General features: G+C 32.7%; 3 protein-coding genes across 9 annotated transcripts; all 3 read left to right on the forward strand.

Moving 5' to 3' along the window:
• The first annotated feature begins 4,488 nt into the window (after positions 1 to 4,488).
• On the forward strand, positions 4,489 to 7,493 carry LOC123896973. 5 transcript variants are annotated; one of them, XM_045947444.1, is made up of 6 exons: positions 4,489 to 4,767; positions 4,943 to 5,071; positions 5,307 to 5,380; positions 6,192 to 6,324; positions 6,441 to 6,713; positions 7,012 to 7,493. In XM_045947444.1, exons 2-6 carry the CDS (start codon positions 4,952 to 4,954, stop codon positions 7,276 to 7,278), a joined length of 867 nt encoding a protein of 288 aa, XP_045803400.1. In that variant the 5' UTR covers positions 4,489 to 4,767; positions 4,943 to 4,951; the 3' UTR covers positions 7,279 to 7,493. The 5 variants fall into 5 exon arrangements, with proteins under 5 accessions (XP_045803400.1, XP_045803398.1, XP_045803399.1 ...); XM_045947442.1 differs by having other exon boundaries at positions 4,604 to 4,767; positions 4,948 to 5,071; XM_045947443.1 differs by having other exon boundaries at positions 4,607 to 4,818.
• A 1,082-nt stretch (positions 7,494 to 8,575) lies between these two features.
• Positions 8,576 to 13,452, forward strand: LOC123896974 (sugar transport protein 5-like). Its single transcript, XM_045947445.1, has 5 exons — positions 8,576 to 8,917; positions 11,079 to 11,302; positions 11,433 to 11,752; positions 12,056 to 12,682; positions 12,882 to 13,452. The coding sequence occupies exons 2-5, from the start codon at positions 11,167 to 11,169 to the stop codon at positions 13,317 to 13,319; spliced, it is 1,521 nt and encodes a 506-aa protein (XP_045803401.1). The 5' UTR covers positions 8,576 to 8,917; positions 11,079 to 11,166; the 3' UTR covers positions 13,320 to 13,452.
• Positions 13,453 to 14,435: 983 nt separating this feature from the next.
• Positions 14,436 to 16,852, forward strand: LOC123896975 (sugar transport protein 5-like). Of its 3 annotated transcripts, XM_045947448.1 has the most exons (5): positions 14,438 to 14,817; positions 15,034 to 15,356; positions 15,443 to 16,072; positions 16,255 to 16,369; positions 16,601 to 16,852. In XM_045947448.1, exons 1-5 carry the CDS (start codon positions 14,685 to 14,687, stop codon positions 16,693 to 16,695), a joined length of 1,296 nt encoding a protein of 431 aa, XP_045803404.1. In that variant the 5' UTR covers positions 14,438 to 14,684; the 3' UTR covers positions 16,696 to 16,852. The 3 variants fall into 3 exon arrangements, with proteins under 3 accessions (XP_045803403.1, XP_045803404.1, XP_045803402.1); XM_045947447.1 differs by having other exon boundaries at positions 14,436 to 14,817; positions 15,175 to 15,356; positions 16,255 to 16,852; XM_045947446.1 differs by having other exon boundaries at positions 16,255 to 16,852.
• Positions 16,853 to 17,759: the final 907 nt, after the last annotated feature.

The raw sequence follows: 17,759 nt of genomic DNA on the forward strand, positions 1-17,759 counted from the left end.
TATTATCCTATTTTTGTTTTTTTAATTATTTTTTTCTGATTTTGGAAGAAAATATCTTTAAAAATATAATTAGACTTATTTTTTGTTTTTAGCTTCTACTCCCTCGGTCTCAAAATTATTGTCACAATTTGACTGTCTGCACTATTTGACCATATTTTTTTACTAATGTATAAAGATAAATATTAGCATATGAGATATTATTAGATTCTCGATAAGTACTATCAAAATATCAATTTTTCATAATTTTTAGTAATACATAACTAAAGATATTAATGACTAAAATTGTGCATCGGCAAATATGCAGTATTAAAACGTGACAATTATTTTGGGACGGAGAGAGTACATTTTTTTCCTAATAAATATTAGGCATGGTTCTATTTTTTGGGTACATTCTACCTCCCCTCATTCTTCATCTTCATAAACTTAACAAAAAAAAAAATAAAAAAACTCAGATCATCATCATCATTTCAAGCAAGAACAAACATCATCATCATTTCAACATCATCATAGTTTCCAAAAAAAAAATCATCAACAACAACAACAATCTAGAACAACAACATGACACTTCATCATCAAAATCAAATGGTGTCCTGTTAGATAATCTAATGGTTTATTTTTCTTCAAAAAGATCTTATGGTTAAAATTAAAAAATGTATTGAGGTATATGGTAGACCACCTACAATATTGGTCTACTTAATATATTTTGTGTTAATAAATTAACAGAAAAGACCAATGTGGGTAACAGTAATATCAATAAGGGATCAATCCGGACCTTTTTTTTCTTCTTTAATGGATCATTGTAAAACCTAAAATGTCTTTAAGGGACCAATAAACTAATTAAGCTTTTTTTTTAAAGAATCTAAATAAATATGATATTAAAATAACTCAACAATATGTATATAACATATCACATGAAAATGGTAATTATATATGAAAACGGGGGAATGAATATGAGTGATTAGATTAAAATAAATGGTTGAAATTAAAACGGTTTAAGTGAGTCAAAGTCACGTGTCACTCAATCCTCGTAACCACGTGCATCTCTCTCATTATGTTAACCCTGTTCTCTTTGTTGAATAATAATAAAGGCATACACACATGGGCCACCAACCCACATTTATTTGGGTCACTCCAAATAGGAGGTATAACACAACATTTTTTGGAAATGTTTGGGTATTGTGTTAGCTCTAGTGATCCTGATAGTGATATAGAGAGTGACAATAGTAGAGGTAGAAGTAGCGACTTTGTAATAATTTCCTCTTCTTTCTAATGGAAGAAGCTAACTTTAATTCGCCCTGCAACCCACTATTATACTATATCATTAGTTAACTTAAAATATTTAAATTTGTAGAATTATATTATACCATTAGTTAACCTGCGATTTAACAAAACAACATTAAACAATGAGATTGAGATTGTACTAATTTTCCATTCCATTCTATTATTTTATTTTTATTTTTAAGATAAATAAAATAACAAGTTATTGAAAACTCACACATAAAAGTGAAGAAATGGAGTTCAAACTCTGGTTATGACGTTAAACCTATCAAATTGACTGTCAATTAAGATATGATTTGTGGACATTTTCCATTATATTATTACATCCCAATTTATTTTAATATTTTTAGAGTTAAATATGTTTTTTGTTCCTATAAATATCTCAAATTTATTTCTAAATATTTTTAGAGTTAAATTTATTTATAATATTTTTAGAGTTAAATATGTTTTTTAATATACTTTCTATCATAATTTTTTGTCTCTGTATACTATTTTAAATTGGTGTATATTATTTTAAATTTTAATTTTTGTTTCAAGGACATGTTTAATAAATTATAGGAATCTCTCTTGCAAAATTTTAAATTTTATTTAACAATGGATGAATTAAATATGAATTTTTTTTTAGTGTTTTGCACTTAAAAATTTATAAATAATTCATCTTAGACGGAAAATATTTTTGTGGAAAAAGTTTTTCTAGTATTATAAACGTGTGAAAGTACACAAGAGTTAATTATAATTACGAACCAAAAGTTATGACGGAAAATATTTAAGAAACCAAAAACTACTGAATTTTTTTTTTAACTAACCTAGTGGTTTGAATTTCACCTACAATAAGTGGGAGTACAAGTTCAAATTTCGATCCCTACAATAATTTACAATATTCCTACCAATTGAATTATATTCGTAAGGACGGCCGTTGAATTTTTTTATAAAAACTACAAAATTTCAAAATATTTATAAGACCAAAAATTTATTTAACCCTATATTTGAAGTGGTGATTGATATCTAAGTATATTGCATTTCATCTCATACCATTAATCCAAATTCCAAACATTATTTCTTTTTCTTTTTATAAATTATAAAAAAACAATCCAAAACGTATCTAGAAAGTTATTTTTTTTTTATTTTTTTTTATGATAAGCACGTATCTAGAAAGTTGCTTTCGTAATTGGAAATGGGAAATTGGATCATAACTCCGGAAGGTTGCTTTCGTAATTGAGCCGCAAATGAATTTTAAATTTTGAAATATTCCCTTAATTAGTGACTGTTTGAAACCGGTTGGATTTTGCGTTTTTCTAACGGATAACTATTGTTGGATTTGATAGTACCGTTATCTTCCCATAATCGCCACATTTTTATTTTGAGAGACCAAAATACCCTTGCAACTATTTTTGACACAGTTTTTTTTATTTCATTTTTGATATTTAGCAATGTACAATTAAATTTTTGCCGTGCTTCAAACAAAAAATAATTTTTTGTCGAAGAAAGTAAAATGCAAAGCTTGTTGGTTATAACCGATCATTAATTGATTCAGTGGTGATTGATGGCTGAATTTAGTAAGGAGGATTACGATCTAATCCCTATACTGCAATTGGTAGGGACTGAAACTACTTGATGTCAGAATTGACATATGAACCAGATTCGACGGTGGATTGAATACTAGTTGGATACATACATGTGAAGAGGGAACTTTCGGATCCGGATTGAACCACTTTATGGCTGTCCGATCAAGATCAGACAATCATGATTTAACAAATGTATTTTTTGACTGTATTTATTTAAACCATCCGATCACAATCGGAAGGCTATTAAGTGACTGCACTGAAAATTCGAATGCATCTAATCTAATCCAATTCTGGAAACTTTCATCTCTGAGAACACCAAGAGGATAATTATGAATCACAATGATGAGAGATGGCCATTACACACACGTGAAACCTTTTCATGGTTTTTGCTTGTGTCCCACGAATGGTTTCAATCAAATATAAGTAATGTATAAAAGAGAATTCTAGTTCAATCTCGTAATTCTGGGAAAAGATAACTCACTTGATTGAATAGAATCAAATGCCTTGTTGCCAAGAATAATGAAATTTTATAAAGTCGCAAATTAGTTGGCAAGTCTTGACTTTTTGAACATGAGTGTCACGAGATATCTGATCAAAGGAATGTATACTTTGTTCCTAGAACCCACTAGTTAGTAATAGTACCACCATTTGCCAACAAGCTCATGTCATAAGTATCTTTCTTTTTTTCCTCTTGCTAAACATGTAGCTAGCCACAAGTATGCATGTCTTTTTTAAGTATGATGATAATTGATTACTAATGTTTGCTTTAGAAAAGGTTTATGACTCAGTAATATTTAGTATTAAGGTTTAGTCCTTATAAATATTTATTTTTTATTTTAGTCCTTGAAAATATATGTAATATTTTGTTTTTGATTCTTTTTGTTTTGTTTCGGTTCGGTGTCCTTGCAAAATATTTTGGCTTAAATATGAAATTTAGAATACGTCTGCAAGATAAATAAAGTTTGATAAAAAATTAAACTCGAATTTACCCAAATCATTAATGTTATGAACTTATTAACTATTTGAACCGAATATTTTAGTCTTTTTTATTTACAATAAAGATACAGAACCTCTAATATATTACTTCTACTAGAGCTCAATTAGCCTAAACATACACTTTTATTTGAATATAACGTTTATCACTTTTCTAGTGTAGGTAGTTAGGTGATGTGGTTTTTTGTTTTTTCTTTTAAATTTGCTTATGTGGTTAATCTTTACAAAATTTAAGACAGAAAAATGTTGAGTTATCATCATCATAATCACAAAAGGAAAGATTAGTGGGAAATAAATAATGAATGCCATAATCACAAAGGGAAAGATTAAAAGCGAAAGAAAGCCACTAGGTTTGGTCTAGTGGCGAGGGATTTGGCTAGTATGTTATAGGTCATGGGTTCGATTCCCATTTATTGTAAAACAAAAAAAAAAGCGAAAGAGAAAAAAAAAATAAAGAAAAAAGGTGAATATTGACATTTGAGTTAAGGGCAAGAAAGTAATAACACTAATACTCTCTCATAACCACCGACACCTGGCGGTACATGCGGCGCACATGCTTTACCGTCTAAATCCAAAATTTAAAGCTTATCAAAAAAAAAAAAAAAAAAATCCAAAATTTAAAAACAAGCAAAAAAAATATACGAAAAATACTAAAGTAACGGTTTTTTAAATTCAAAAATGACAATGAAGGAAAATTAATAACGTAACGGAGACATTAATTAATTACGTTATTATTTATTTATATAGTTGTTGGCAATATTTGTTTGCTTTGATTTGAAACAGAAGAAGAGTAGCTTCTACTTGTTCTATTCTTCTATTCTTTTCTTTTCTTTTCTTTACTCTCTCCACACTCCACTCAACTTAGCTCTTTCTTTAAATATTAAAAACCCACTCTCTTCTCTACCGTTGAACAAACCTCGGAGATCGGAAGGTGAGGATATCCTAGTCATTTCTATTCCGGTGATTTTAACGTAACAACCTCGTATACCTTCCTCCATTTTAATATTGTTTGCTTTTGTTGCTTTTTTTTTTTGCTTTATTTTTATAAAATAAGGATGAATGAAGAGTAATAATAATGATTTTTTGATTTTGTTGGTTGAAATTAGTTTAGCAATATGGAGAGGAACACTCCGGTGAGGAAACCACACACTTCCACCGCAGATCTGCTTACTTGGTCGGAAACTCCAATCGCTGATTCTCCAGCTCCTCCTTCTTCCGCCACTCGTTCTCACCAGGTAATTGTAATTTTTTTTTTCTGGGGTTGTTTGGTAATTGAAAAAAATATGATTTTTTTATGGGGTTGATCGGTAATTGAATAAAATTGATTTCTTTTTCTTGGGTTTGTAGTTAATTGAAAAATTTATGATTTTTTTATGGGGCTGATTGGTAATTGAAAAAAGTTATGAGTTTTTTTTTTGGTTTGATTTGGTTTGTGTTGTAATTGAAATTTGTGGGATTGGTGAATTTTAGCCGTCGGATGGGATCAGCAAGGTGGTTTTTGGGGGTCAGGTGACAGATGAAGAAGTTGAGAGCTTAAACAAACGGTGAGATCTAAATCTTTGCTCTCTCTCCTTATTTTTAGCTAATTCAAATTTTGAATTTTGAAAATTGAAAGGAGCTATATTTATTTATTTTTTATATATAAAATAAATATAAATAAAATATCTGTCACGGTCTGTGTGTTTTTTTTTCTATTGTTTCAGACTTTGTTTGTGTTATTGATCTGTCATCAATATGCATTGTTTCTTTTTTTGGACATATTTTTCTACTGACAAATTGAACTATTTATTAGCTCTTGTTTATGTTGCTTCTGTCATATTTACCCTTAAATAGAAAGCTGAGATATATGAAAAGGAGGGATTTGTTTGAGTTGTTGAATTCCAATAAGCGGATCTATGGTTAAATCTTATTTCAGTTCAGCTCAGTTACTTGAATACTACAAGTTGTTTTTACCATCAGAATAGGGAAATCACATTTACTACAGAATTAGGCTGGTTAAAAATAGTAATATGACTCTTGGAAGTACACCTCACATGTTAAAAGGCTGCTTGTTCATTTGACATGCTGGAGCGTGGGTTCGAACCCGCTGTTCTTCATTTCTCAGCACTAATTGAGTGTTAGTTTCGCTGATAGACTCTTAATAATAAAAGAAAAATAGTATGGAAATTTAGGTAATGACATTTAAACTCACACCTTTAGCAATCATTTTGTGTGTGTGTGTGTGTACACCTCTAGCTTTAATATGTGTTTGTAGAAGACTTGTGTGAGATGCATTCAAGCTCACTTTTCATATCATTTACTCTGTGTCTTTTATTCTATGTGGCGTCTGAATTTGTTTGGCTTTGGAATTTCCAGAAAGCCTTGTTCGGAGTATAAGATGAAGGAGATTACCGGGAGTGGAATATTTGTAGCAAACGGAGAAGATGAAGCCACAGAGGATGGCAGTGCCAACCCTTCTGCAAATAAAACTGGAATTCGCTTGTACCAGGTATTGTTTCTATACGAAAAGACAGATACTTTTACTTATTGAATTTATCATGCTCATAGTTTTGCAATTGATCTCCGCTAACTTGTGCTTTTATTGTCTGTCGTTGAAATTTGAAGCAAGCTATTGCGGGAATCAGTCATATCTCCTTTGGCGAGGAAGAGAGCGTTTCACCCAAAAAGCCTGCTTCATTGCCTGAGGTGGCCAAACAGCGTGAGCTCAGCGGAACTATGGAGAGTGAAGACAATAAGTTGAACAAGCAGCTTTCTGATGCAAAGTGCAAGGAGCTTAGTGGTCATGACATATTTGCTCCACCACCCGAAATCAAACCCCGGCCAATAACTCCTCGGATACTCGAGTTGAAAGGAAGCATAGGCATTGGAGATAGCCATGTATGCACCACTATAAGTTGTTAACCTGAATTGTTTTGGGTGAATACTTTCAAATTTTGATCTCTCAGTCACCATCAATTTTAAGATTTCGATCATACTTCAATAACCCGTAGCCAAACACAATGCACATGTTATGATTTTATCAGAAACAGAACCGTAGTTATTACATCATGGCATGAACGTTTTATATCAAAATAGTTCATGCATAATGCTTATAAGTGATCCTTTGATGTAGCATTTGTCGATTTTTTGTGTATTTTTAATAATATACTATGTCTTGTGTTGTTATCTTGGTTAGGTTGATGGAGATCAAGGTGCTGGTACAGGGGAACCTGTAATGAAGACAGCAAAGAAGATTCTTAATCAGAAATTTGCAGATCTTTCAGGAAACAACATATTTAAGGGCGACGCTCCACCTTTGTCTGCTGAGAAATCATTGAGTGGGGCGAAACTCCGAGAGATAAGTGGGAGTAACATCTTTGCTGATGGGAAGGCGGAGTCTAGAGACTATCTAGGTGGTGTACGGAAGCCGCCGGGTGGCGAGAGCAGCATTGCATTGGTATAATTTGTTAGGTCTAATTTTGGTTTTAATTAATTTTTAGTGGGGATGTGTTATTAATATTATTTGACCTTTTATTTCTGGGTTTTGGGAATTTGCCTTTTAGGTTCGTTGATTAATATCTTGACCAAAAGGATTATTGCTAATTGGTTGTTTGTCCATAATCCTGTGTTTTCTTCTGGGTTTGCTTAATGAAGTGATTTGGACTGTTTACTCCATTACTTGTTTGCTTTTTTAACATAGTGGCTGAAAATTCCACCGATAAGGGAGATGACCGGGGTTCGAACTCCGGCCCCGTGCATATATAATGCAATGTTTTGCCAACTTAGTTAAACTCATTTTTTCTTTGGTACATCTTGATTACTTGTTTGCTTTAAATGAACACAATTTGAAATCTTCTATTGCATTTTGAGTGAACACAAATTTACCATAATTTTGATAAAAACGTAAAATAATTACAGGTATAACAAATACCCTCTTTGCTCAAAACAATGCCATTTTTAGGTGTTAGTCGACACAAGCAAGTAATGTAAACTGCGTTTGGCAAGGTCAATATGCTAGTTAAGTTTGTTATTATCATAGAAATGTTTGGTTAGTGATGTTATCACACTATAAGTTATAACACTTTGATCCCAACATTTTCAAATAAATTTAAAACTCTTAAACATGCTTTAGTAATCTTCCTCATGTGCATACTATCGGGCTTTGATGGGGAGCTTTATTAGACTGTATCAGTACATTAACGTGAAATTTTAGACTGTATCAACATCAACTCTTTCATTCAACGTGAAATTTTAACTCATACTATGTCAAAACATACCTTTCTCATTATCTTTAAAAAAAAAAAAGTGTTTGTGGTCCGTGAGCCCATCCCATAACACACGTCCTTTGATTAGAAAAGATTAATAGTAATTTTCACCCAAAAAAAATAAGAGTGAGGATTATATCTGATTACTAATCATGTAATGAAATATTAGTCAGATTCATTCCAATATGATTTTTTCTTTATAAAATAAAGAAGAAATCAAATACCCTATAATCTATTTTATTTAATTTAATTTTCTTGTATGTCAATGGAGTGGTCAAAAAGTTGATGACCAATATATCGGATCACCACAAGACAAATTTTGGACCCATGTTTTTATCTCTCTTCTCCTACAATTTTGAACAACCCCATACAAAAACGCGTTACAAAACAAAGTAACCCCTTTTTGTTTTTAATCTTTCTGCCAGTTTCTTTTATGTATCGGTATCTCCTTTTTTCCTTTACGTTTCTTTTATATTTTTTGGGGTTCTTAAAAAAACGAATTGTTGTATTTCATAGTTTTCTTCATGAGGTTTGATGCATTTGAGAATATTTGTTAGTGACTTCAGTAGTAAGTATGTGTTTGCTTTAGCGTTTTACACTTCAAACTTATGATGAAAAACCTCATTGCCACAGAAGATTAATAGTAAAGCTTCTATAAACCACGGTGAATGCAATGCGCGTTTCCTCATTTTTGCCGCATAATCAAACATAGCTACTGTTTCGCGTTTGAAGACGAGCCAGGTTCTCATAAAAACAAAGAAACTGAAGACAAGGGTGAGGCATAATTTAAACAAAAATTGAAGAATATGATAAAAGTCAAAGCGTTTGTTAAGACAGGTTAGTTTTCGTTTTTGTTTTTCCTTCTTCTATTTCCTTCTTTTTTTGATAACAAGAGGGGCTAATGACACTTAGGAAGGAAATTACAACAAAATTAATATTTTTTGCAAGTTGATAAACGCACTTGGACAAACATATATAATATTTTTTGCAGCCAGCTACCCTAGTACAACCATAGTTAGCTGACGCGTCAGCACATTGGTTAGCTTCACGATAAGAGTGTCTAACAAGTAACAACCACCTGCCATTCGAGTTGAAGGAGCCTAAAATCATTTCAAAGAGGATCTACCACTCATGCTACCACTACCTGTAGAATTTATTGCTTGAACGACAATCATAGAATCTACATGTAACTCCACTTGTTTAAAGTTTAGCCATCTCGCTATCTTAAGGCCTTCAAGCACTCCTCACAATTCCGCAACATAAGCACTCCCTTTACCAATAAATTCGGAAAATCCTCCCAACCATTCTCCTTCGCCACCTCGAATAATTCCTCCATATCCTATTTAACCACCGTCCCTACACGACCCATCTGTGTTTAATCTCACCCAACCACCATCAGGAGGGCGCTTCCATTTAATATAGGCCAGCACACTCGTTGTTGCATCTCATTATTATTATTAAAATCTTTTTCTGCAACATAATACTCGCTCAATCTCCTCAAAACAAATTGTACAGGAAGAAATGGTCTGTTAACACTCTCATTATGTTTCCGAAACATTTCCACAATAACAACATAACTTTGATCTCAGCCCCATCATGTGTTTTCTGACATTCGTTAACAGCCTGCCATGATTCATTAACCCGACGAAGTAGCACACTCTCTCCGGCATTTTGAGCTTCCATATTTAAGTCTAAGTTTCTGTATGATATTTAGCTTCAAAAGCACACAAATAATGACACATTTTAGTAATAGAAAATTTGTCGTCTGCATCATCCATACAATACCTTAAATCAGTTCCAACGCTCTCATCTAGTGTCGAAATAGCAGCGATTTTGTCCAGAATGTAAGAGGGTTACCAACCTGCCATTTCCTCCCAGTTCCAACAACCAAAAATATCAACCATGTCAACTACTTTTGTGTTGTTAAGGTTAGGAGAAAATTGCACATTCATCTCACTAAGCCGAAGTCCTTTCTCTATCCAAACGTTCTGACCAAATCGAACACTTTTACCATCACCAACAGACCAATAGCTGCACTCATCTGATTTTGGCCACAATTTAACAATACTCTTTCAAAGGTAAGAGTCCTCCACTCTAGCTACAACCACTTTCATCTCCTCCTCTTTTATATTTTCCCAACACCAACCTCGCACTTGAAAACTCGTGAGCCATCTTGTAATTTCCTATTCAACTTCAATATACATGCTTTGTTCATTATGTCCAGCTGCATCAAACCCAAGCCACTAAGCCATTTCGGTTTTGTTACAATGTCCCAACTCACGACATGATATTTACGCACATTATCATGATCTCCCCAAATGAACTTTCGTTGAAGTTGTTGCACCTCATCTAAGCAGGCCTTTGGTAAAATACAAGTCATCATTGGATATAATAGAATCACTTCCATATCACGCTCTTCGCCAAAGTTACCCTTCTGGAAAAAGAGAGTTGGTTCGCTTTCCAATTTTACAATTTTGCCTGCACTTGTTATATTAGTACTCAACTAAACTGTAGAATATTGGTGTATTCACCATTGTATTTTCTGTTGAAAGTCAAATAGTATATCGTGTTAATTCGAAGAATATCGTGTCATTAAGAGTAAGATATCATTACAATTATTTTTGTGATTATTTGGCTTTAATGTCTTTAAACTATATAAAATGATTTCGTTATACATGTAGATGAAACACACCACACGGTTTCACCATCTCATGTCACTATTTTTTCTCTTTCAACAACTATCATTCGGTTGCATGTTAATGAATAGGAAGCTAAAAGTTACATATTTACATGCTATCTCAGTCATATAATATACGGCGCACGTAAAAAACAGAATTAGGTCTTTCTTTTCTATTTTATATACAATTTGCACCTATATTTTATCTTTTGGTTGTTAATTAAAAAACGTTTTCCATTGCAAAAAAATTTGTAACAACTTTTTATGTATGGCAATTTGTCATGCCATTTACTTACAAAGTTACAATGAACATCTTTGCAGATTGTTAGAAGCAGCATTATTGATAACATCGGTGGTGGGTCGGGATAGAAGGTTCAATAGGAGAGATCGTCGTCATAGAAGGTTCAATATGGCTGGTGGGTCGGGATTCGAACTTGAAGCATCGGTCACTACCATCGAGAGCAAGATAACACTCACAGTTGTCATCACTTGCATTGTTGCTGCATCTAGTGGACTTATTTTTGGATATGACCTCGGAATTTCAGGTTTTTGCTCTATTTTTTTTATGTAAATGTTTCCCTTCTTAACATAATTCTATAAGTTTTGACGGTGTCAATTGAATTGGATAAATAATCTAACCAATTCAATTCATGATGGAAAATGTTACAATTTTAGGAGGTGTTACTACGATGATGCCATTTCTCCAGAAATTCTTTCCAGATATCCTAAAAAAGGCGGCAAGCGCCGAACAAAACACATATTGCGTGTACGATAGTCAAATGTTAACATTATTTACGTCGTCTCTGTATCTAGCTGGGTTAGTAACTTCTCTAGTAGCTAGTCAAGTCACATCGTCGTTGGGCCGTAAAAACACCATCTTGTTGGGTGGTGTCATCTTTCTTCTGGGTGGTGCCATTAATGGAGGTGCTCAAAATATCGCTATGCTCATTATTGGTCGTATTCTTCTTGGCTTTGGAATTGGTTTCACTAATCAAGTGAGTTATTTCAAGTTATATTTTATGACTCAATTGCCATTTTGATCTTCAAGTTGTAGAATTTTAACAAATTAGTTATGAAATTGAAGATTGTCGATCAATTTAGTCATATGTAAATCAATTCAATTGATGAATCTGGATTGCAAGATATCCAATTTTTGATAGAATTAATTAACATACTGGCTACATTGATTGACAATGTTCAATTTTAGAGATTAATTTGACATTTTATCGATGCCTACAATTTCAAAAACTTCGATGTTAAGTATTTAAGCATTATTGAAATGTTGCAATTGATTTAAGGCTACTCCATTGTACCTTTCGGAAATTGCTCCACCAAAATGGCGAGGAGCATTAAGCACAAGTTTTCAATTCTTCATACAAATTGGTGTGCTGGTTGCGGGGTGCATAAACTATGTCACCGCAAATCACCCATCGGGTTGGCGAATCTCGCTAGGCTTAGCTGTGGTTCCAGCAACAATGATCACAATCGGTGCCTTCATTATATGTGACACACCAAACAGTTTGGTGGAGCGTGGGAAGATAGATCAAGCCAGAGAAGCTTTGCATAAAGTGAGAGGCTCAACCAATGTTGAACCCGAGTTGGAAGAACTTGTGAGACAATCACAACATGCAAAATCTATGAAGCAAGAGCCTTTCGTGACCATATTTGAGAGACAATATCGACCTCACTTGGTGATAGCAATTGTCATTCCGCTTTTTCAACAACTTACAGGGATCAACATGGTTGCATTCTACGCGCCTAACCTTTTTCAATCTATGGGTTTTGGCCACAAAGCAGCTTTGTTTGCTAACATTATACTTGGATTTGTTAACATTTTTGCAATCATCATCTTCTCTAGCATTGTTGATCGGGTTGGTCGAAGAGTTTTGTTTATAGCGGGTGGCATTCAGATGCTTATCAGTCAAGTAAGCTTAACTTTAACTCCTCATTCTATCTTTAATTCTCTCGTCACTAAAATTAAGTTAAGAAAAGAGAGATTCTTTCTGTAATTTATATCGCTAATTCTGTTATTTCTAATGACGTGATAGTATTATCATATTCATACATACATACTAAGCATCAATTTTATTATGATACTAATATGTTTTATCTATGACTGTGTAGATTGCGGTGGCTTTTGTGATGGCAAAGGCGACTGGTGTTCACGGAACAAGTAGCATATCGAAGGGGAATGCTGCATTGTTATTGGTGCTAATGAGTTTCTACTCTGCAGGTTTTGGTTGGTCATGGGGTCCTCTTTTGTGGATAATTCCAAGTGAAATTTTTCCTTTGAAAATCAGAACAACTGGACAAAGCATCGCTGTTGCAGTGCAATTCTTAACAATATTTTTGTTATCTCAAACATTCTTGACAATGTTATGTCACTTGAAGTTTGGTGCTTTCTTGTTCCATGGTACTTGGATAGTAGTCATGACCCTCTTTATTATGCTCTTCTTGCCTGAAACCAAAGGACTTCATTTGGATTCAATCTATGACATATGGTGTAAACACTGGTATTGGCGTTACTATGCTAAAAGAGAAGTTCTTCAAAATCAACACTGAGTGTTTATTTAGCTAGATGTTGTATAAAGTTTACCACAATAACACTTAAATAATTTTATGATACTAGTCTAGCCAAGTAATTAAATTTTGTCATCAAATATATCAAAGATATATATGTTTGGTAAAAAAGAAAGAGCTGACAGCTGATAAATTAGTTTATACCGGTTGAACTTACGACAAATAACTTATAAGCAAACACACATCACATCACATCACAAGATTAACATCAATATCAATTAAACTTCACATAATTCCAACAATTGGAGAGTCAGCTCATAGTAACCGATACAACCATAGAAGAAGATTCATCCAACATAGTGAAATATAAACCTCTAGACGACGGCGGCGAGACACCGGTTATCAGATCTCATAGTTGCGTCTTCTCTTCAAATGGATCGACGACTCTCAACAGTACAAATGATTAGGTCAAGAGGCCCTTTTATAAAAGTATCAGCATTGGGATTTGGGCCTTGTCAATTAGTGGAGAAAGTACAGCCCAATTACCCAAGAGTATTCGCCAAGTAGTCAATACAATGATAGTACCGTGCTACACTAGGAAATAGTCAGACTATCTTTCCTCCACTCAGCTGCGCGTTCTTCCTTTCAACTCTGACGTGGCCAAGTTTGACTCACGCGCTTTTGACTTCAGTTATCAAATCGTACGAACTCAAAATTGATATTTGAAAGATTTTGGGAAGAATTCGAAGAAAACAAAATTGATATTTGATGGCTATGGGGATGGAGAAAAAGAAACGTGATTGAGAATGAGAGGGAAGAAAAAATGAAATTTTTTTTTTGTCTATCATTATTAATTTTTTAGGTAAACTTTATATTATCAACCGTATACATATATAGGTAAACTTTACTTAGATTTCTTATATAAAAAAAAAAATTACAAATATTGGTGTGGCAATAGCAACACTAGGCTACACAACATGGGTCCGCCCATGGTACAATACCATCTTGTGACCCAGTAAATGATCCAAATCTGTCATAGACATACAACCCACATTATTGAAATTATATTTGCAAACAAACAAGATGGAGCTGTCATTATCCTTTCAAGTTTTGCAAATTAATGCAACGAACAAAAAAAGTCACGATGGGCTAGCTCTTCACATATACTATAAGAGAAGTCTTATAGTTTTGAAGAAAATGTTAGGTAAGAAGTTAATGGTGTTAGACTATTAGCTCACAACTACAAATAATATCCTAATTCGACTATACCAAACAAAAATGTAGCAAAAGTAAGGCTTCCATTACTTTAGTTTTTAACTTTTTTTTTTTAGTTTTTAAATAACTCTTAATCCTTAAGCTATATACATACAAGTAGTAAGCATATCCACAAACAAGACAAAGTTCAAAATGGCCGGTGGAGGATTTGCCATTGATGCACCTTCCAATGGCTTTGATGGAAAGATAACACTCTCAGTTATCATTACTTGTATCGTTGCTGCATCCAGTGGACTCATTTTTGGATATGATGTTGGGATTTCAGGTTTTTTCTCTTACTCTTTCTTTCTTGAAATTCTTATAATCTTCTGTTTGTTGTAATTTTATTAATCTATGGATTTTGATATCTACATAACATGTCTCTATATAATTTATAGTTTATCCATTATATTTACATTTTATCTTCCAAATTTACACGAGAAGAAGAACCAAAATTATAATGTTGACCATTTTTACTAATGAAAAATGTTATCAAATTCAGGAGGTGTCACAACAATGGTGCCATTTCTCAAAAAATTCTTCCCTGACATTCTAAGAAGAAATGTAGTTGGTACCCAAGTAAACATGTATTGTGTGTATGACAATCAAATGTTGACATTATTTACCTCTTCTCTGTATCTAGCTGCTTTAGTGTCATCACTTGCAGCTAGTAAAGTCACTACAGCTATGGGTCGAAGAAACACCATTATATTGGGTGGTGCCATCTTTCTCGTTGGTGCCGCCATCAATGGAGGTTCTAAAAATATTGCTATGCTCATATTCGGCCGAATCCTTCTTGGTTTTGGGATCGGTTTCACTAGTCAGGTAAGTAAGTTGCGGCACAAATTGATTTATTGATTCTTTATTTAAAAATTGATTACTAATTGTATTATCTGATTGAAATTGAAAAGGCCACACCACTATACCTTTCTGAAATTGCTCCACCAAAATGGCGAGGAGCTTTCAACTCAGGCTTCCAATTATTTATTGGAATAGGTGTGGTTGCAGCAGTTTGCATAAATTACATTACTGCTAAGCACACGTGGGGTTGGCGACTCTCTCTTGGACTAGCAGTGGTTCCTGCAGCTGTGATGACAATTGGAGCTTTTTTCATAACCGACACACCTAACAGTTTAGTCAAACATGGAAATATAGACCAAGCCAGAAAAGCATTGCATAAAATAAGAGGATTCTCCATTGATATTGAACCTGAGTTAGAAGAATTGATTAAGTGGACAGAAATTGCAAAATCAGTGCAACAAGAGCCGTTTATGACCATATTTGAGAGAAATTATCGACCTCATTTGGTCATGGCATTTGCAATCCCGTTCTTCCAACAACTCACAGGAATCAACATTGTCGCTTTCTATTCACCTAACCTCTTTCAATCTGTTGGTTTGGGAAACAGTGGCGCTTTACTTTGTGCCATAATACTTGGACTTGTCAACCTTGCCTCTATCCTGGTATCTGCTGCTTTTGTTGATCGGTTTGGTCGAAGATTCTTGTTCATTACAGGTGGCATTCTAATGCTTTTTTGTTTGGTAAGCAAATAAACCAATCATAATTTATTTATTTATTAGATTGATGATCAAATTTGACGTCTCTATAAATAACACTTAGACACAAATTTTGTCTTTTTTCCGTCTCTAAATTTTCAAAGTTTACTATATATAAGTGATATTGGTATGGTACTAATAATAAAATTGGTGTTTTACTTTGAAAGATTGCAGTGTCTGCAGTGCTAGCTTTGGTGACTGGTGTTGATGGTACAAAGAACATATCAAAGGCCAATGCAATATTAGTATTGGTGTTTCTGTGTTTCTATGCTGCAGGTTTTGGTATGTCCTGGGGCCCACTCACTTGGCTAATTCCAAGTGAAATTTTTCCCTTAAAAATTAGAACAACTGGACAGAGCATAGCTGTTGGTGTGCAATTCATAACCTTATTTGTGTTATCACAAACATTCTTGACAATGTTTTGCCACTTTAAGTTTGGTGCTTTCTTATTCTATGCATTTTGGGTTAAATTGATGACTCTATTTATTATTTTCTTCTTGCCTGAGACAAAAGGAATTGCTTTGGAGTCAATGCACGTCATATGGGGCAAACATTGGTTTTGGAAGCGCTTCGTCAAAGAAGAAGTTGATAACAACAATCTTCCATGAAGTAATGATCACTTAATTTATATAAAGTTATTATATCTATGCAAACTAAAAGATGATAATTGTTAGATCTGCTAGCTATATAAAGTTATATGTAAAAACAATCTTCCATGAAGTAATGATCACTTAAGTTATATTATATCATCAGGTTTTGTGGAAATCTATAATATGTAATAAGCCAGACTTATTTGTCTTTCTCTCTCCTCTCCTCATTCAACCTCATTCCTCACATTTAATGTTGATATACATTCAAATTCAATAGCTGTCCAATTACTTTGAAAAAATGACCATAATTATTTTGAAAAATAATAGCTGTCCAATTTTTTCCATAAACATTCCCCCGTGCTGTCCAATTTTTTCCATAAACATTCAATTTTTTATAATAAAATGGAATATGCCTTATATTCTTTTTTTTAAAACAGTAATATTCTAATATGCCTTATTTCAAAAAGGAATGAAATATGCCTTATATTAAATTGCCTACTTAAAAAGGAAATAATTCATAATGAAATAATTCTAATTAATTAAAATATTCGATTTAAAAATAATAATAAAAATATTTCATTTATTATTATTTCAACTTCAAATATTTTATTTTTTGACTAACTTCAAATAATTTTAAAAACCAATTTTTATTTATTTATTTTTTTTTGTGGATGAAATGATTTAAACAAAATGAAAAAACGTGAAAATAATATTTTATATTTTTTTAAAATGAATCATGGCTTGACCAAAAAAAAAAAAAAGAATCATGGAATTTTCTTTTTTGAAAAAGATGTGATAATATATGAATGTTTTTGATTGTTGATGAATCATGTAATTTATTATTTTGACTAATTGGTCATATTTGTTATTAATGATTTTAATTTCATATTAAAGACAAAATTATTCATATCTCCATTTTTTTCTCTGTATATATATGATCTTTGTGTGAATACTACAACTCACAATTTTTCAAATCTTTTCTTTTGGTTATTTCTCTTAGTTATTTTCATTGTTATTTATTTACTTGAATTACTTGAATTTTTAATTTATTCTCTCTTTTATCAATCATATTTGTTGTCTTT

This window comes from Trifolium pratense, linkage group LG7 (genome assembly GCF_020283565.1).
Source record: "Trifolium pratense cultivar HEN17-A07 linkage group LG7, ARS_RC_1.1, whole genome shotgun sequence".
Classification (NCBI taxonomy): Eukaryota; Viridiplantae; Streptophyta; class Magnoliopsida; order Fabales; family Fabaceae; genus Trifolium; species Trifolium pratense.